Below are 17,539 nucleotides of genomic sequence, written 5' to 3'. Positions count from 1 at the left end.
ATGCCTCCCCAATTGGTTTGGGAACACATCTGGGAGAGTTAAAAATTCAGGGTTTGTGGTCAGAGGAAGCTTCCTTTCATATAAACCTGCTGGAACTTTGAGCAGTATACAATGCTTGTCAGATGTTTCAGGATCATGGATTCATATTCTCATGGACACTGCCATTGCAGTGTATTATGTGAACAACCAGAGTGGTGCTTGCTCCAACCAGCTGTATCAGGAAACAAATAAAGGTCTGGAACTATACCCACAGAATACTTACCAGGCTCTCAGAACCAAATGGCCAGTCATCTCAGCAGATCTTTTTTGATCAACCATGAGTGGTACCTAAAGAAGAGTGTGTTGACGTCCATTTTTCAGCAATGGAGTATCCCTTCCATAAACTTTTTTGCAACAAAGGGCAACAGAAAATGTCATCAATTCTGCTCTTGAGCATGGGTTAGCCGGGGTCTCTTATCAAGGCCTTAGAATCATAAACTACCAGGGTTGGAAGGGTCCTCAGGAGGTCATCTAGTCCAACCCCCTGCTTAAAGCAGGACCAATCACCAACTAAATCATCCCAGCCAGGGCTTTGTCAAGCTTGACCTTAAAAACCTCTAAGGAAGGAGATTCCACTAGCTCCCTAAGTAACCCATTCCAGTGCTTCACCATCCTCCTAGGCCTTCCATTTAAATTGAGGGGGGAACCTGATTTATGCTTTTTCCCCCCATTCCTCTGATCCCTCAGGCTATCCTCAAGCTCAAATTGGATCACGTCAAACTTATTATGGCTGCACCAGCATGACTGAGGCAATGTTAATTTTCCAACCTCCTCTCTCTGTCGTCTTGACCTCCCAAACCTCTTCCTCTTTTCTCCAACCTACTGACTCAACATCTTAGCCAGGTTGTTCATCCAGCGTTGAGCAGTCTGCATCTTAAGGTGTGGATGTTGAATGGCTAGTTCTCAGAGGCAGTTAGAGATATTCTGCTTAGTAGAAAACCAGACACAAGGGCCATTACTTGTCTAAGTGGAAACAATTTTCTATCAGGGCAACGTCCATGCCGATTCAGCCCACGTTTGAAATATTTGGTGCATTTGAAATCTTCAGGCCTCACTCTGAGCTCCCTGAAGGTTCACTTGGAGGTGTTCTCATCTTTCCATCCTCCCATTCAAGGGAAGTTGGTATTCGCAAACCCTATGATTGTGAGGTTTTTGAGAGAGTATTATCCATCGTTTTCCACTAGCAAAAGAAATGGTGCCATTGTAGGACCTTAATGTTGTCCTGACAGCACTGATTGTTCCTCCATTTGAGCTGATAGCAACATGTTCATGGGCTCTCCTCTCTTAGAAGACTGCCTTCCTAGTAGCTATAACATTCGCAAGAAGAATTAGTGAGGTGCAGGCCTCAATGGCAGAGCCTTCATACGCTCAATTCTTCAAGGACAAGATGGCTTTAAGACCACATCCAAAATTTTTGTCCAAAGTAGTATCTCACTTGCACTTTAATCAGATTATTTACTTACCTATATTTTTTTTTTCACAAACCACATTCAAGTGTGAAGGAACAGCATCTGCCTAGTTTAGATGTAATGGTTGGCCTTTTATTTAGAAAGGACTAAGCTGTTTCATTCATCATCTCGCCACTTTATTTCCTGTGCTGAGCAGATGAAGGGACAACCATTCTCTGCTCAAACTGTTTCCAAGTGTATAACTTCCTGCATTACTATGGCTTCTGAAGTGACTCAGATGATACCTCCACCATCTTTTGTGGGCTCATTCAATGAGAGCTCAGGTGACATCAGCTTCATTTCTTGGTGGTTTCAGAGTAGCAGCCATGTTAGTCTGTATTCACAAAAAGAAAAGGACTTGTGGCACCTTAGAGACTAACAAATTTATTTGAGCATCAGCTTTCATGAGCTACAGCTCACTTCATCGGATGCATTCAGTGGAAAATACAGTGGGGAGATTTATATACACAGAGAACATGAAACAATGGGTATTACCATACTCTCTGTAACCAGAGTGATCACTTAAGGTGAGCTATTACCAGCAGGAGAGCGGGGAGGAAAAAACCTTTTGTAGTGATGATCAAGGTGGGCCATCTCCATCAGTTGACAAGAACGTCTGAGGAACAGTCGGGGGGGGGTGTTTCAATAGTGGATATCTGCAGGGCTGTGATGTGTCTTCTTTACATATTTTTGCTAGACAATGTGCTATCACCACAGCATCAAGACTGGCTGCAAACTTTGGGGAGCAGTTCTGCACTATTTAAATAAACTCTGAGCCTGCTTTCCACTGGAACCGCTTGTGAGTCACCTGATTGGAATACATGTCTACCCCCTGTATCGTAATTGTTCTTCGAGATGTGGGTGCAGATGTGTAGTCCATGACCTACTCTCCACCCCTCTGCAGTCGAGTCTTCAGCCGGGGATTTTGGCACGAAGGAACTGGGGGGAGGGGTTGGGGCAGGAGTGAGCATGACGAATATTGCAAGGCAGAGTAAGCCCATGCACACACGTGTTGAATACATGTCTGCACCCACATCTCATAGAACAACAGTTATGATACAGGAATCTTTTCTCTTGTTTTCTCAGAGTTGGATTTCCATCTCACTCCTTTTTGTGTTTGAAAAATGATAGTGGTCCCCATCTTCTTCTAACCAGCCAGCTACAGTAACTACAGAAGGGAAAATAAAGAAGAGAAAATAGTCTGCATAATTACTTACTGCCAAATAAATGTGTTTCAGAAGTTAGGCACTCTGAATCTCTTCACAAGAGCGTACTAGGGACATTCAGCATGAATGCTGTCACCTGTCTTTTCAAACTTCTCCAGCTGGCAACTTGCAAGAGTCCAAACAAAATAAACCAAAAGCCCTCTCCCACAAACCATTTCTAGTGGGTTTTTACATTTCATTCTGTCTATTGACATGAACAATGATTTATTGTGTTGTAAGTAGTAACTTACAAGTGTACCAAAATAGATGTCAATGAATTCCTACAGCTAGAGACTTTTCAGCATCCATCCAGTATTTCTTAAGTGGGCAAAAAGTGAGATATTAACTTTTTTCCATCTGGCTACTAATAAGATGAAAATATGACTCAGCCTGCTGTTTTATACCATTTCTTTTGAGAAATGGATGCAAGTAGCTGCTATTGAGAGGACCAAAACTACAAAATTTCATATTTTTGTGTCCTGAATTACTGACAGTGGGACACTCACCATAAAATGATTTCAGTAGAGAATATCTGACTTCTAAGCTTTCATAACTAAGTATACTGTTTGGTTTATAAAACCTAGATCTATAAGTTTTCTCTCCCAAGAAGTAGTAAAACAGTACCATGACAGTGGAATTTTAAGATATGGTCAATTATTAGGCAAGGATAATATTCCATGTTCGTGAAATGACAGAAAAAATAGGTGTCAGGTGCCTATATTTGGAATCATGTTTAGCTTAGGGCCTCTGGATTCCAACAAGAATGCAGGATAAATGCATAAGTGTTCACCAGAGCTCTATAGATGTTGTGCCACGAAGAATCCTTTCAAACAAGTTATGCTTGGCTTTTAAGTGTTTTCTGAGCCATTTTGGTCAATTTGGTAATTGTACATTTTAGCAATTTTTTTTATGGCTGAAATATAAACCTCTGGAATTAGAGATTTAATAATTTGTGGTACACAGTACAATAACTTCATTATCAAGAAGTAGTTTTATGTGTCTCTACTCTAGCCATGTTTCTTGAATTATGATGCTTAAGTGGACTAGAGAACCGGCAAACCCCACTGTGTTTCTGGGAAGCATGGTGTGCTAAATTTGGATTTTCAGGTGTCCATCACTAATGCATCAGTGCTTGGCCTCCAGAAATCCTAAACGACAGTGTGACATCTTTCAAGAAGCCAGTCTTCAGGAGTAAATGTCTGATTGAAAGTTTGCTGCTTGTTTGAATCATTGGACTAAAATTTAAAGTATTTGTCACAGGGGATTCATAGCTTATTAACTTGATTTCAGGCTAGCCATGTCAAAGAAGGAGGAAGTGCCGGCCTTATTCCTAGCCAGTTCCTGGAAGAGAAGCGGAAGGCATTTGTTAGGAGGGACTGGGATAATTCGGGTAAGGTTTAATGCACGTTCAGAGATGGGTTCCTTTATCATAGAATCATAGAATATCAGGGTTGGAAGGGACCTCAGGAGGTCATCTAGTTCAACCCCCTGCTCAAAGCAGGACCAATCCCCAACTAAATCATCCCAGCCAGGGCTTTGTCAAGCCTGACCTTAAAAACCTCTAAGGAAGGAGATTCCATCTCCCTAGGTAACCCATTCTAGTGCTTCATCACCCTCCTAGTGAAAGTTTTTCCTAATATCCAACCTAAACCGCCCCCACTGCAACTTGAGACCATTACTCCTTGTTCTGTCATCTGGTACCAATGAGAAGTCTAGATCCATCATCTTTGTAAACCCCCTTTCAGGTAGTTGAAAGCAGCTATCAAATCCCTCCCTCATTCTTCTCTTCTGCAGACTAAATAATCCCTGTTCCCTCAGCCTCTCATAAGTCATGTGCTCCAGCCCCCTAATCATTTTTGTTGCCTTCCGCTGGACTCTTTCCAATTTTTTTTTCCACATCCTTCTTGTAGCGTGGGCCCCAAAATTGGACACACTACTCCAGATGAGGCCTCACCAATGCCGAATAGAGGGGAATGATCACGTCCCTTGATCTGCTGGCAATGCTCCTACTTATATAGCCCAAAATGCCATTAGCCTTCTTGGCAACAAGGGCACACTGTTGACTCATATCCAGCTTCTCATCCACTGTAACCCCTAGGTCCTTTTCTGCAGAACTGCTGCCTGCTACTCGGTCCTTAGTCTGTAGCAGTGCATGGGATTCTTCTGTCCTAAGTGCAGGATTCTGTACTTGTCCTTGTTGAACCTCATCAGATTTCTTTTGGCCCAATCCTCTGATTTGTCTAGGTCCCTCCGTACCCTATCCCTACCTTCCAGCATGTCTACCACTCCTCCCAGTTTAGTGTCATCTGCAAACTTGCTGAGGGTGCAATCCACGCCATCCTCCAGATCATTAATGAAGATATTGAACAAATATATCTGGGAGAAAGGTAGTGGGGACTGGAAGGCCACACACAGCCCTGCGGGCTCCACGTACTGGCTTTGGAAGGACACAGCAGCCCAGGGGCTACACATGGTGTTGGGCAGGGCTCTGGGGGGGGGTGCTATCATGATTAGCTTGCTTTGCTTTTTCCATTTACACAATCAGGCAGACCTTATGAAAGAGGCTCCACAGGTGATTTCAATACATAAAATAAATGCTAGTTATTACAAATGTATTTTATTTTGACCTTGACTGGAAGAGCGAGGATTAGAATGTACACTCACTGTTTTCAGAGTTCTGATCCTTTTTGCCACCTGCTGGTGAATAGTAAAATTAGGCAGGAAAATCAACCATAGTGACCATTTTCAAGTTGCTTTAAAAATATATAAATAAATAAATTAGGGATGTCAAGCAATTAAAAAAATTCATCATGATTAATCGCACTGTTAAAGAATAATAGAATACGATTTATTTAAATATTTTTGGATGTTTTCTGCATTTTCAAATACATTGATTTCAGTTAGCGCACAGAATACAAAGTATACAGTGCTTCACTTTATATTATTTTTATTACCAATGTTTGCACAGTAAAAAACAAAGTTTTTTCAATTCACCCACTACAAATAATGTAGTGCAATTTCTTTATCGTGAAAGTTGAATTTACAAATGTAGAATTATGTACCAAAAAATAACTGCACTCAAAAATAAAACAATGTAAAATTTTAGAGCTTGCATGTCCACTCCGTCCTACTTCTTTTTCAGCCAATCGCTCAGACAAACAAGTTTGTTTACATTTGCAGGAGATGATGCTTCCCACTTCTTGTTTACAGGTGTTTGCCTGGCACAGTTGTAGCCGGCATCGCAAGATATTTGCATGGCAGATGCCCTAAAGATTCATATATCCCTTCATGCCTAAACCGCCCTTCCAGAGGACATGCGTCCATGCTGATGATGGATTCTTCTCGATAACGATCCAAAGCAGTGCAGACTGATGCATGCTCATTTTCATCATCTGAGTCAGATAGCACCAGCAGAAGGTTGATTTTCTTGGTGGTTTGGGTTCTGTAGCTTCTGCATCAGAGAGTTGCTCTTTTAAGACTTCTGAAAGCATGCTCCACACCTCATCCCTCTCAGATTTTGGAAGGCCCTTCAGATTTTTAAATCTTGGGTCGAGTACTGTAGCTATCTTTTAGAAATCTCACATTGGTACCTTCTTTGCTTTTTATCAAATCTGAAGTGAAAGTGTTTTTAAAACGAACGTGTGCTGAAATCATCATCCGAGACTGCTATAACATGAAATATATGGCAGAATATGGGTAAAACAGAGCAGGCTAGCCATTCAATTCTCCTCCAAGGAGTGCAGTCACTAATTTAATTAACACGTTTTTTAAATGAGTCATCAGCATGGGAGCATATCCTCTGGAATGGTGGCAAAAGCATGAAGGGGCGTACGAATGTTTAGCTTATCTGGCACATAAATTCCTTGCAATGCCGGCTACAAAAGTGCCATGTAAATGCCTTTTCTCACTTTCAGGTGACGTAAATAAGAAGCAGGAAGCATTATGTCCCATAAATGTAAACAAACTTGTTTGTCTTAGCGACTGGCTGAACAAGAATAGGACTGAGCAGACTTGTAGGCTTTAAAGCAGTGGTTCTTAACCTGGGGTGCAAGACATGCCAGTTTTTTTTAGGAAGGTAAATCATCAAAAACACAAATTAAGCACAGGTATGTATGTACAACTACTTTGTTTAATCAAACCCATGTATTTATTAACATTATACATTATATATTACAGTAATTGTTTAAAAAAAAAAAAAGTATATCTAGGTTTAAAGAACTGACTTACTTCAGCAATTTTTGATAAGGGGTGCGAGAACATATTTTGAGAACCAAAGGAGTGCAGGCTGCAGTAAAGGTTAAGAACCACTGCTCTAAAGTTTTACATTGTTTTGGTTTTTTTGAGTGCAGTTACGTAACAAAAAAAAAAATCTACATTTGTAAGTTGCTCTTTCATGATAAAGATATTGCATTATGGCACTTGTATGAGGTGAATTGAAAAACGCTATTTATCATTTTATAGTGCAAATATTTGTAATAAAAAATAATAATGTGAGCACTGTACACTCTGCATTCTGTGTTGTAATTGAAATCAATATATTTGAAAATGTAGGAAAGCATCCAAAATATTTAATAAATTTCAATTGTTCTGTTTAACAGTGTGATTAAAAGTGCTCTTAATCACGATTAATTTTTTTGAGTTAATCACATGAGTTAACTGCGATTAATGGACAGCTCTAATATAAATATTTACTGGAAACAGTTTTGGTCCTTTCCTATTCGTTTCTAGAAAATTTTGTTTTCTGGTACATTTTATGCATAGCATTAGCTTTTATGTGTCTGCTATACCATTTAAAGTATATGCAAAGAGGATTAATAATGATTAGTCTCTCCAATAAAGGTCATATTGTGTCTCTGGTTTAAAAAAAAAAAATGAACTATCCTTCAATATATGGCTGTCTTTTTAGTTAATCCTAAAATCTACATAGAGTAAGCTATCATGAAAAGATATTTATCAAAAGGTGAGTTTTTAAGAGCTTTCAGTATTCTTGTCTGTTTTACTTTTCAGGGCCCTTTTGTGGAACAATAAGTAGCAAAAAAAAGAAAAAGATGATGTACCTCACAACCAGAAATGCAGGTACATTTTAGTCTTGCATTATGTGTAAAATCCAGTAGAATAGTGTACAAGTCTAATACGTTGTAGAGTTTCTGAATCTGTATTTTAAACTCAGGTTATCACACTGGGTATAGCAGATTAAACTATCATGACAGTGAATGCTTCTGTTATAGGAGAAAGTTTTAAAATAAATTATAGTAGCTTGATTTGCAAATCAATCAGCTAGATCAGAAATTATAAACGGGTAGTTTTTGTGGTTAAGTCATGGTGCCCAAAGAAAAGTTGTTACTGTTGAGCAGATGCATTAGGGGACAGAATAAAGGATCAAAGAACAATTTTCTAAATACTTAAACACCATTGACTGGCACAGTGGTAAATGCTGGCATGTCATAGGCACTGACTCCATGGGTGCTCCAGAGCTGGAGCAGCCACAGGAAAAAAATGGTGGGTGCTTAACACCCACCGATAGCCCTCATATCAGTGCCTCCCCCAACTCCTCCCACCTGGCAGCGACCCTGCTTGATCAGTGCCTCCACCACCCCTGCTGTGGATCAGCTGCTCCATGGTGTGCAGGAGGTACTTGAGGGGAGCAGGGAAGAGTGAGGGTGGGGTATGCTCAGGGGAGGAGGCAGGAAGGGGCAGGGCGGGGTGGGACCCTGGGGGAAGGGGTGGAGTGGGGGCAGGACCTGGAACGGAGCCGAGGGGGAGCACCATGGCACATTAGAAAGTTGGAACCTATGCATGGTGTGTCTATGCCTAAATTTCCAAAAAACAATCCTACTACAGAATCACTATGTTTAGAGTAGATGGTCATTTAAGAATCTACAATATTCCCATTTCTGCTTATACATAAGAAAACTGAGATAAAAATATCTGATGAAAAATACTTTTAAGTACCATTTACAATAATAGGTTATATGTGAATATAAAATAGAATTGCTGAAGTTTTCTACAAATGGCAATGCCTTGATCTGCATTTAATATTTTGTTACTTTTTTCTATGTAGAATTTGATCGTCATGAAATCCAGATATATGAGGAAGTAGCCAAAATGCCTCCTTTTCAGAGGAAGACATTGGTCTTAATAGGGGCCCAGGGAGTGGGTCGAAGAAGCTTGAAAAACCGATTTATAGTATTGAATCCCGTTAGGTTTGGAACTACAGTGCCATGTAAGTTATCAGTACTCCCACTGTCAAATCCTGTTTATTGAAGTTTGTAATTCATCTGGAAAAATGTATTCTAATCTGAAATTTGTCGTAGTGACTCAATCTGGAAGTAATAATTGTGGGTTGAAAACTTTGGCTGGAGAATGAAGCGTGTTTTCAATCTCCTCAATAAGTAGGAAAATCCTGTTTGTGTTAATGACATCTAAATACCAGCCAAACTTTTGTCTGCTCATGCTGAAGACAGGAGTTCCAATGCATGCATCTGGCAGGATTATTCAAGTATATCTATTTTGGGGTTTTCCTATAGTCAATATCTGAATGTTTCAAAAAATTCCTGATAAATTTTAATAATGAACAGTTACTAGAATTTTGCTTAGAAACTCATTTTATTGTTTAAATGAGCTCTTTATCTCTCTGTATGTGAAACAAAATTTGAAATTTGTAGTTCATGGCTTTAACCCATAGTATTCTAGGGATTAATAAACTATGAATTCTATTTTATTGGTTGTTAATGTTATAAACTGAGGGATGAGAGGCCAATTAATGTCATTTCTTCCTACTTCTTCATGCACCAGCCCTACCCCTCTCTGCTCTGGTCTGTCTTCCTTTCAGCTGCTGAAAGAGCTGCCCCTTCCTGCAGTATCAGAATTTTCTCCTACTTCACTTTCTGAAAGAACTTGTTCTTTCCTGTCTGCCAGACCACCCCTTCTGGCTGACCTCTGAGCATAAACAGCTTCATTGCCCCATACCCGTTATGCCCAGCCACTTCTAAGAGCCATCTGTTCTCTTCTGCCTCATAGTGTGGCAAGGAATGATACTGGCAGTAGTGGGGATGTGGGCAAATCTTAAAGACAAGCCAGGAGTGTCTTGTGACTGAGGTGGGGAAACTGGATAGCCCCAGGAGTCCTAATCTTTTTCATCTGTAATGCTCATCAAACCTCCAAACTGGTCCATGCCATTAGAATCAGGGTGCATATCTGATAGCATAATCTGTCCAAAGGAACCTATGCTGGGAGTCAGGTTAATAATCCATGTAGGCAAAGAGCAATGCACAATGTGACATTAACAGTAAATTGTCTAAAAATTAACAAATTATAGGTTTCTGTAAGATGTCAGAACTGCAGATAGGTAATAAATGAGATCTCACAATTAGTATGTGTGCCATTATTATTATTTATTATTTAATCTATTTAGAGCACTTTTGGCCACTTGTATTGGAATGTCACAGAACTCAGAGAAGACATGGTCCATGGTCTGACAACCTAAATAGACAAGGCAAATTACCAAGCAGTAAACCAGCAACATACAAACAAAACATGTAAAGTTAAATACTATTTGATCAAGCTACCATAATAATTTATTTGGAGATTAAGGCTGATTCTGAACTCTGGCACTTCTGCACTTTGAGTGCAGAAGGTGGGGACCCACAAGGACTCTAAAAATTAATACTTGCCACTCCAGGCTTGAATTAAACTTCCAAGGTTTCTGCTTTTTTCTGACCTTGGATTGGTGATGCTGCCACCACCCAAGTGCAGAACATACACATACACACTCCTAATTTAAAAAAAATATGCACAAACCTCTTGAGACACAGAACTCCAATCCTGTTCTTAAAAAAGGTAAATTTTATTTTAAAAAAAGAAAGAAAATACATCTGGAAACTCAGGCTATTGCTAGATTTTAAGAGTGACTACCAGGATTAAGCACCAAGAGTAGCTTTCTTGAGGTCCCACGTAAAGGTTACAAGCAAAACAAAAGCACCTGGCATTAGCACAGAGGAATCCACAAGCCATAAAGAAATGGAAAGAGATAAACCTAATTGTGTCTTCCTAGGCATTTCCTGATCTACTGATATAGCTGGGGTTTCAAATGAATAGTTTCTAGGTATGATACTGAAGATTTTTCATACCTGGCCCAAGCTTCTTACAACATAACTGCTGCTCTGTCCCCCTCTCCCTGAGAGAACAGACAAAGGGGAAGTTTTTTTCTCAATTTTAAAAAGCTCTAGCCTTCCCATTGGCTCTTTTGGTCAAGTGTCCAACTCGTTTCCTTTTACCTATGCAGAGCGGTGAGACTTTTAACCCTTTACAGGTAAAGCAAGTAAAGAACAGCTACTAACAGGGATTTTATAGCTGGCTGGCTGGGTGGGTGTTCATAAAAGAGAACTAAAAATAAAACGCATTTAATATTTTATTATTCACTTGTATAACAATATCACCTAGAGGCCCCATTCAGGATCAGGGCTCCATTGTACTATGTGCTGTACAGAGTAAAAAGACAGTATTTGCCCTGAAGAGTTTACTACCTAATTTAAGATAAGATGCAACAAACAGTAGGAAGGAGTGGTGGAGGTACCATAGGGAAGCTGTAAAAAGAACATGCATTTATGTAGGGAAGTTTTGAGCACAGCTAGATGGCTTTAGTTGTCAATTTTTTTAAAAAATGCTATTATAAGAAATAAACGAGACAAATATTAGAAGCTTCTACTGGCCAACTGCCTAATTACTATCACTTGAAAATTTACCATAGGCATTACAATAGAAGAGGGTCTTGAAGGAGGACTGGATAATTAGTGTTTTCCTATAGCTTTTCTACTTCCATAGTGTGTCTGAGAGAAATAAATGAGTGTTGTGGGATCACCTGGAAAGAGCCTAAGGGCATGGCTACACTGGAAACTTCAAAGCGCTTTGGCGGGAGCACTCCCGTGGCAGCACTTTGAAGTGCGAGTGTGGTCCTGCATGGGCACTGGAAAAGAGCTCTCCCAGTGCTCCTGGTAATCTACCTTCACGAGGGGATTAGCTCTGAGCTCTGGGAGCCTGTTTACACTAGCGCTTTAAAGTGCTCTGACTTGCTGCGCTCAGGGGGTTTTTCACACCTCTGAGCCAGCAAGTTAGAGCGCTATAAAATGTAAGTGTAGCCAAGCCCTAAGTCTCGTTGAAAGTTGGTGGGACTTAGGCTCCTAAGTGTCTAAATCATCTTTGAAAATGGGACTTAGGTGCTGTTGAAAATCTTATGCAATAGTGATCGAAGAGGAGGCATAATGAATTTGGGATATGAAATGAACAAAGAATGATGAAAGTGAGGGAATAAAGGGTAGATGAAATGAGGGAAGGAAGAGTAATGGCAGAGGGAGTGGGTTTGGGAGGAATTACGCTCATAAATTTTGAACATGAGCTTGGACAATGGTTTGTTCCCCACACAGAAAAGACGCACATTATACGTACGTGGCTTTACAGCCAATAAATCTTCAGATATCTTGGGGTTTTTTACATCCAGTGTTTTGTGAAAAATTTGTATTTAGTTACTTCACGAAAGCCAAGGGATGATGAAAAAGATGGGCAAGCATACAGATTTGTGTCACGCGCTGAAATGGAGGCAGATATTAAAGCTGGCAGATATTTAGAACATGGAGAGTATGAAGGAAACCTTTATGGCACCAAAATAGATTCCATCCTTGAAGTGGTTCAGACTGGAAGGACATGCATTTTGGATGTGAACCCGCAGGTAAGTAATGTGTCATGTACCCTAAGATGAGTATCCATGTTGAAGAGGTATGTTTTAAATTTGAAGACTTTTAAGCTAGTCTTGTATCCTACGGTACCATGGAAGACTCACAAGTTAGTTTGGATTTTTGGCATTTTGAGGTGGAAGAGATCAGGAATGTGCAAAGGCCTATAACAGTGTGTTTTGCATTGCTGATCAGTAACCCATTCAGCCAATGTAAGACTGATGTTGAACATTTCAAAGGGGAGTTTCATACCATTCTTTGGCAAAGTAGCACTTTGAGAATGGGATAGCAGTGCAAAAATTGTCTTATTTTGTTAATTGTACCAGATTAAAATTGCAGTACTTCACTGAGAAGTACAGTGACTTATTCTCATTTTTAACTAATTCAATTTAGTGTTTGGAGGGGTTGGTTTGTTTGTTTGGTTTTGTGTTTTCTTGTTTCTAGGCCTTGAAAGTATTGAGGACTTCAGAGTTTATGCCCTATGTAGTGTTTATTGCTGCTCCAGAGTTGGAGACTCTGCGTGCTATGCACAAGGCTGTGGTGGATGCTGGAATTACAACCAAACTTCTAACAGTAAGCAAATTCTTCCATATATAGTTTCCTTTTCACAGGATTTTCTTAAACCTTTTTTCCTTTACGACAAGTTTTTTGTAACACATGTGAGTGTAATGTCTTGCTAAGGAAGATTAGGCAACATTTATATTGGATTACATAATAGAGTAATTTAAACTGATCATATACTACTAACACTAGTTATGTTCTGACATGGATTGCTAGATTTTTAAATAAAGGTTTTTAATTTATTAAGGTGGCACCCCCTATAATTTGGGTTGCCTAACACTTTCTGTTATAAAGGATTCTTGCAACTTTTCTTTGGGATGGTCTCACACCTCCACTGTTTGCAGCAGACCTTTGATATTTGAAAGGGGGAATCTTTTAGGACCGCAGAGGTAGCTTTTCTTTGTCTCATGAAGTTCCACTGAGATTTGCCTAAAATATAAACGATTTAAAAATCAAAATGGTCCTTCTCTCACTTGTGTTACTTGGGAAGATTTTGACAGCCTGTCAATCACTGAACTGCAGCAGCACATACTGCATTGGGAACACCTGGGAGCTGCTGGGGGGGGGAGATGATGGAGAGCCAAACTGGGTTTTCCTGCCCCTGTAAATTACCTGGCTCCAACACATGGAACCAAGTGGTCCCATAGACTACGAGTTCCCCTATCTCTCTGCAGAAGGGAGCGGGCAGGGGAGAGAATATGAGCTGTGCTTCCTCAGGCTACCCCCATGGACCTAGCACCAATTCACCCTCTGGGTCAACACACTGGGCAGGAACTTCCCCAACTCCAGCAGCATGAGGGAGAAAGCTGGGCTGGGCTTCCCCTGACTCTTCCCTGGATCCACTATCTGAACTCAGCAACCCATTTCTTCCCCTGTCCCATTTGAGAAAACAGCCTTCTCCTGCTGCCAGTTGATGTTCTTAGTCCTGTAATGACAGGTTTCAGAGTAGCAGCCGTGTTAGTCTGTATTCGCAAAAAGAAAAGGAGTACTTGTGGCACCTTAGAGACTAACAAATTTATTTGAGCATAAGCTTTTGTGATCTACAGCTCACTTCATTGGATGCATCCGATGAAGTGAGCTGTAGCTCACGAAAGCTTATGCTCAAATAAATTTTAGTCTGTAAGGTGCCACAAGTCCTCCTTTTCTTTTAGTCCTGTAAGTAGCTCTGGTAGTAACAATCTCTGTTGTTATACCAAAGGTTGAAATCCTACTGATTCATGATTGTGGTAGGATATTGTTACATTTGCATATAAAATAATTGGTTTTTACCTTTTTAAAATTGGGAAATAGATTGCATGTGCAACTGTAAATCTGGCATTTCCTGACTTTCAAGTGTTTGACTATGCAACCTAAAGAATGTTCTTTTAATGTGTTTTTGTTGTGCCTTTTATATATGTATGTATACAGAATCTCTGTGTGGTGCATTTTACACACAGAGACAGTGTGTTCTTTCAATATTATCTGTTTATGCAGCCACTTCAGAGTAAATGGATGCATTTGGATGGTTGAATCTGCTTTGCATACTAGTGGATTATTTTAAATCACTTCTAATATAACAAGCAATTGCAAATTTCCCTACTGCTTCTGGCTGTTATGGTGCTAAATTTGCATTCCTCCTTTAGAAAAGAGGAACATAAGAATGGCCATATTGAGTCAGACCAATGGTCCATCTAGCTCAGTATCCTGTCTTCCAACAGCAGCCAGTGCAATTGCTTCAGAGGGAATGAACTGAACAGGGCAATTAGTGAGTGATCCATCTCCTGTCTTCCACTCAGCTTCTGGCTGTCAGAGGCTAGGGACGCTCAGAGCATGGGGTTGCATCTCTGACCATCTTGGCTATAGTCATTGTTGGAGCTATCTTCTATGAATTTAACTAATTCTTTTTTTAATCCAGTTATAGTTTTGACCTTCACAACATCCACTGACAATGAGCTTCACAAGTTTTACTCTGTGTTGTATGAAGTAGTAGTTTCTTCTGTTTGTTTTAAATCTCCTGCCTATTAATTTCGCTGGCTGACCCCTAATTCTCGTGTTATGTGGAGCGGAAAATAAACTTCCCTGTTCACTTTCTCTACATTATTCACAATTTTATATATCTGTCATATCCCCCCTTAGTAGTCTTTTTTTCTAAACTGAAACTTCAGTCTTTTTTTCTCTTTCCTCATATGAAAGCTGTTCCATATCCTTAATCATTTTTGTTGCCCTTCTTTGTACCTTTTCCAATTCTAATTATCTTTTTGAGATGGGACAACCAGAACTGCATGCAGTATTCAAGGTGTGGGCATACATGGATATATATAGTGGCATTATGATATCTACTCTCTTACTATCTATCCCTTTCCTAATGGTTCCTAACATTCTGTTAGCTTTTTTGACTGCCACTGCATATTCAGTAGATGTTTTCAAAGAACAATCCACAATGAGTCCATAATCTTTTTCTTGAGTGGTAACAGCTAATTTAGATTCCATCATTTTGTATGTATGGTTGGAATTGCGTTTTCTAATATGCATTACTTTGCATTGATCAGCTTTTGAATTTCATCTGCCATTTTGTTGCCCAGTCACCCAGTCTTGAGATCCTTTTGTAATTCTTTGCAGTCTGCTTTGGACTTAACTATTCTGAGTAATTTTGTATCATCTGCAATCTTTGCCACCTCACTGTTTAACCCCTTTTCTAGATCATTTATGAATATATTGAACAGCACTGGTCCCAGTACAGATTCCTTGGGAACACCTCTGTTTCCCTCTCTTTATTCTGAAAATCGACCATTGATTCCAACCCTTTATTTCCTGTCTTTTAACCAGTTACTGATCCATGAGGACTGTTCCTCTTATCCCATGACTCCTACTTTGCTTAAGAGCGTTTGGTGAGGGACTTTGTCAAAGGCTTTCTGAAAATCCAGATACACTATGTCTGCGTCATTCTTGTCCATGTTTGTTGACCTCCCTCAAAGAATTCTAATAGATTGGTGAGGCATGATTTCCCTTTACTCTTCCCTAACATATTGTATTCATCTATGCATCTCATAATTCTGGTCTTTGCTATAATTTCAATCAGTTTGCCTCATGCTGAAGTTAGGATTACCAGCCTGTAATTGCCACGATCGCCTCGAGTCTTTTTTTAAAAAATTGGTGTCAAATTAGGTGTCCTCCAGTCATCTGGTACAGAAGCTGATTTAAGTGATAGATTACATACACCAGTTAGTAGTTCTGCAATTTCATATTTGAGTTCCTTCAGAATTCTTTGAGTACCATCTGGTCCTGGTGACTTATTACTGTTGATTTTATCATTTTTTCCAAAACCACCTCTAATGACACCTCAATCTGGGACAGTTCCTCAGATTTCTCACCTAGAAAGAATGGCTCCTCTGCAGTGAAGACAGATGCAAATAATTCATTTAGCTTCTCCACAATTGCCTTGTATTCCTTGCTGTTAGTTTTTGAGTCTTTTACTAGTTGCTCTTAAAATTCTGCCTAATTATATTTTTACACTTGATTTGCCAAAGTTTAAGTTCCTTTCTATTTTCATCACTAGGATTTGACTTTCAGTTTTGAAAGGATGCCTTTTTGCCTCTACCACTTCTTTTACTTTGTTGTTTAGCCATAGTGACTCTTTTTTGGTCCTCTGTTTTTAATTTTGGGTATACATTTAATTTTACCCTTTACTGTGATGTTTTTAAAAAGTTTACATGCAGCTTGCAGACATTTCATTTTTTTACTGTACCTTTTAATTTCCATTTAATTAGCTTCCTCATTTTTGTGTAGTTCCCCTTTCAGAAGTTAAATGCTACTGTGGGAGGCTTCTTTGATATTCTACCCTATGCCTCCAAGGATATTAAATTTAGTTCTATTATGGTCGCTGTTACCAAGTGGTTCAGTATATTCACCTCTTGGATCAGATCCTTCGCTCCACTTGGGACTAAATCAAGAATCTTGTGGGTTCCAGGATAGCTGCTCCAAGAAGCAGTCATTTATGGTGTCTAGAAACTTTCTCTTCGGCCTGTCCTGAGGTGACACATAGCCAGTCAATATGGGGATAGCCCCTCATTATTAATGAACTTTCTATTTTTATAATCACTCTAATCTATAAGAGCATTTCATAGTCGCCATCATGGTCAGGTGGTTGGAAATATATTCCTGCTGCTATACTATTAAACATGGGAATTCCTATCCATAGAGATTCTATGGTACAGTTTGATTCATTTAAGATTTTTGCTGTATTTTACTTTATGCTTTCTTTCACGTACAGTGCCATTCCCCAACAGATGTAACCTGCTTTGTCATTCCTATATATTTTGATCCCTGGTATTACCATGTCCCATTGATTACCATCATGACATCAAGTTTCTGTGATTATATAAATATCCTCATTTAATACCAGGCACTCAAGTTCACCAATCTTAGTATTTAGGCTTCTAGCATTTGTATATATGCACTTATAAAATTTGTCACTTTTTAGCTGTCTGCCATTATGTGATGTAATTGAATGGGACTCGTTTTCATTTGACTGTTGCTGTTCATTTCCTACTTGGATTTGTTCGTTTCCTACCTTCACTTA

General features: G+C 39.5%; 1 protein-coding gene across 11 annotated transcripts in view; it reads left to right on the top strand.

Moving 5' to 3' along the window:
• Positions 1–17,539, top strand: part of PALS2 (protein associated with LIN7 2, MAGUK family member) — a 139,363-nt gene that overhangs the window by 109,033 nt on the left and 12,791 nt on the right. For all 11 annotated transcript variants that reach the window (XM_038390908.2, XM_038390909.2, XM_043509168.1 and 8 more), the window contains 5 exons: positions 3,983–4,082; positions 7,700–7,768; positions 8,754–8,915; positions 12,214–12,416; positions 12,865–12,993. In XM_038390908.2, the coding sequence (XP_038246836.1) occupies positions 3,983–4,082; positions 7,700–7,768; positions 8,754–8,915; positions 12,214–12,416; positions 12,865–12,993 (663 nt within the window). The remainder of the gene's footprint in view (positions 1–3,982; positions 4,083–7,699; positions 7,769–8,753; positions 8,916–12,213; positions 12,417–12,864; positions 12,994–17,539) is intronic.

The sequence above is a fragment of the Dermochelys coriacea genome, chromosome 2 (genome assembly GCF_009764565.3).
Source record: "Dermochelys coriacea isolate rDerCor1 chromosome 2, rDerCor1.pri.v4, whole genome shotgun sequence".
NCBI classification, from domain to species: Eukaryota; Metazoa; Chordata; order Testudines; family Dermochelyidae; genus Dermochelys; species Dermochelys coriacea.
This window is presented reverse-complemented; position numbering and strand designations above follow the sequence as displayed.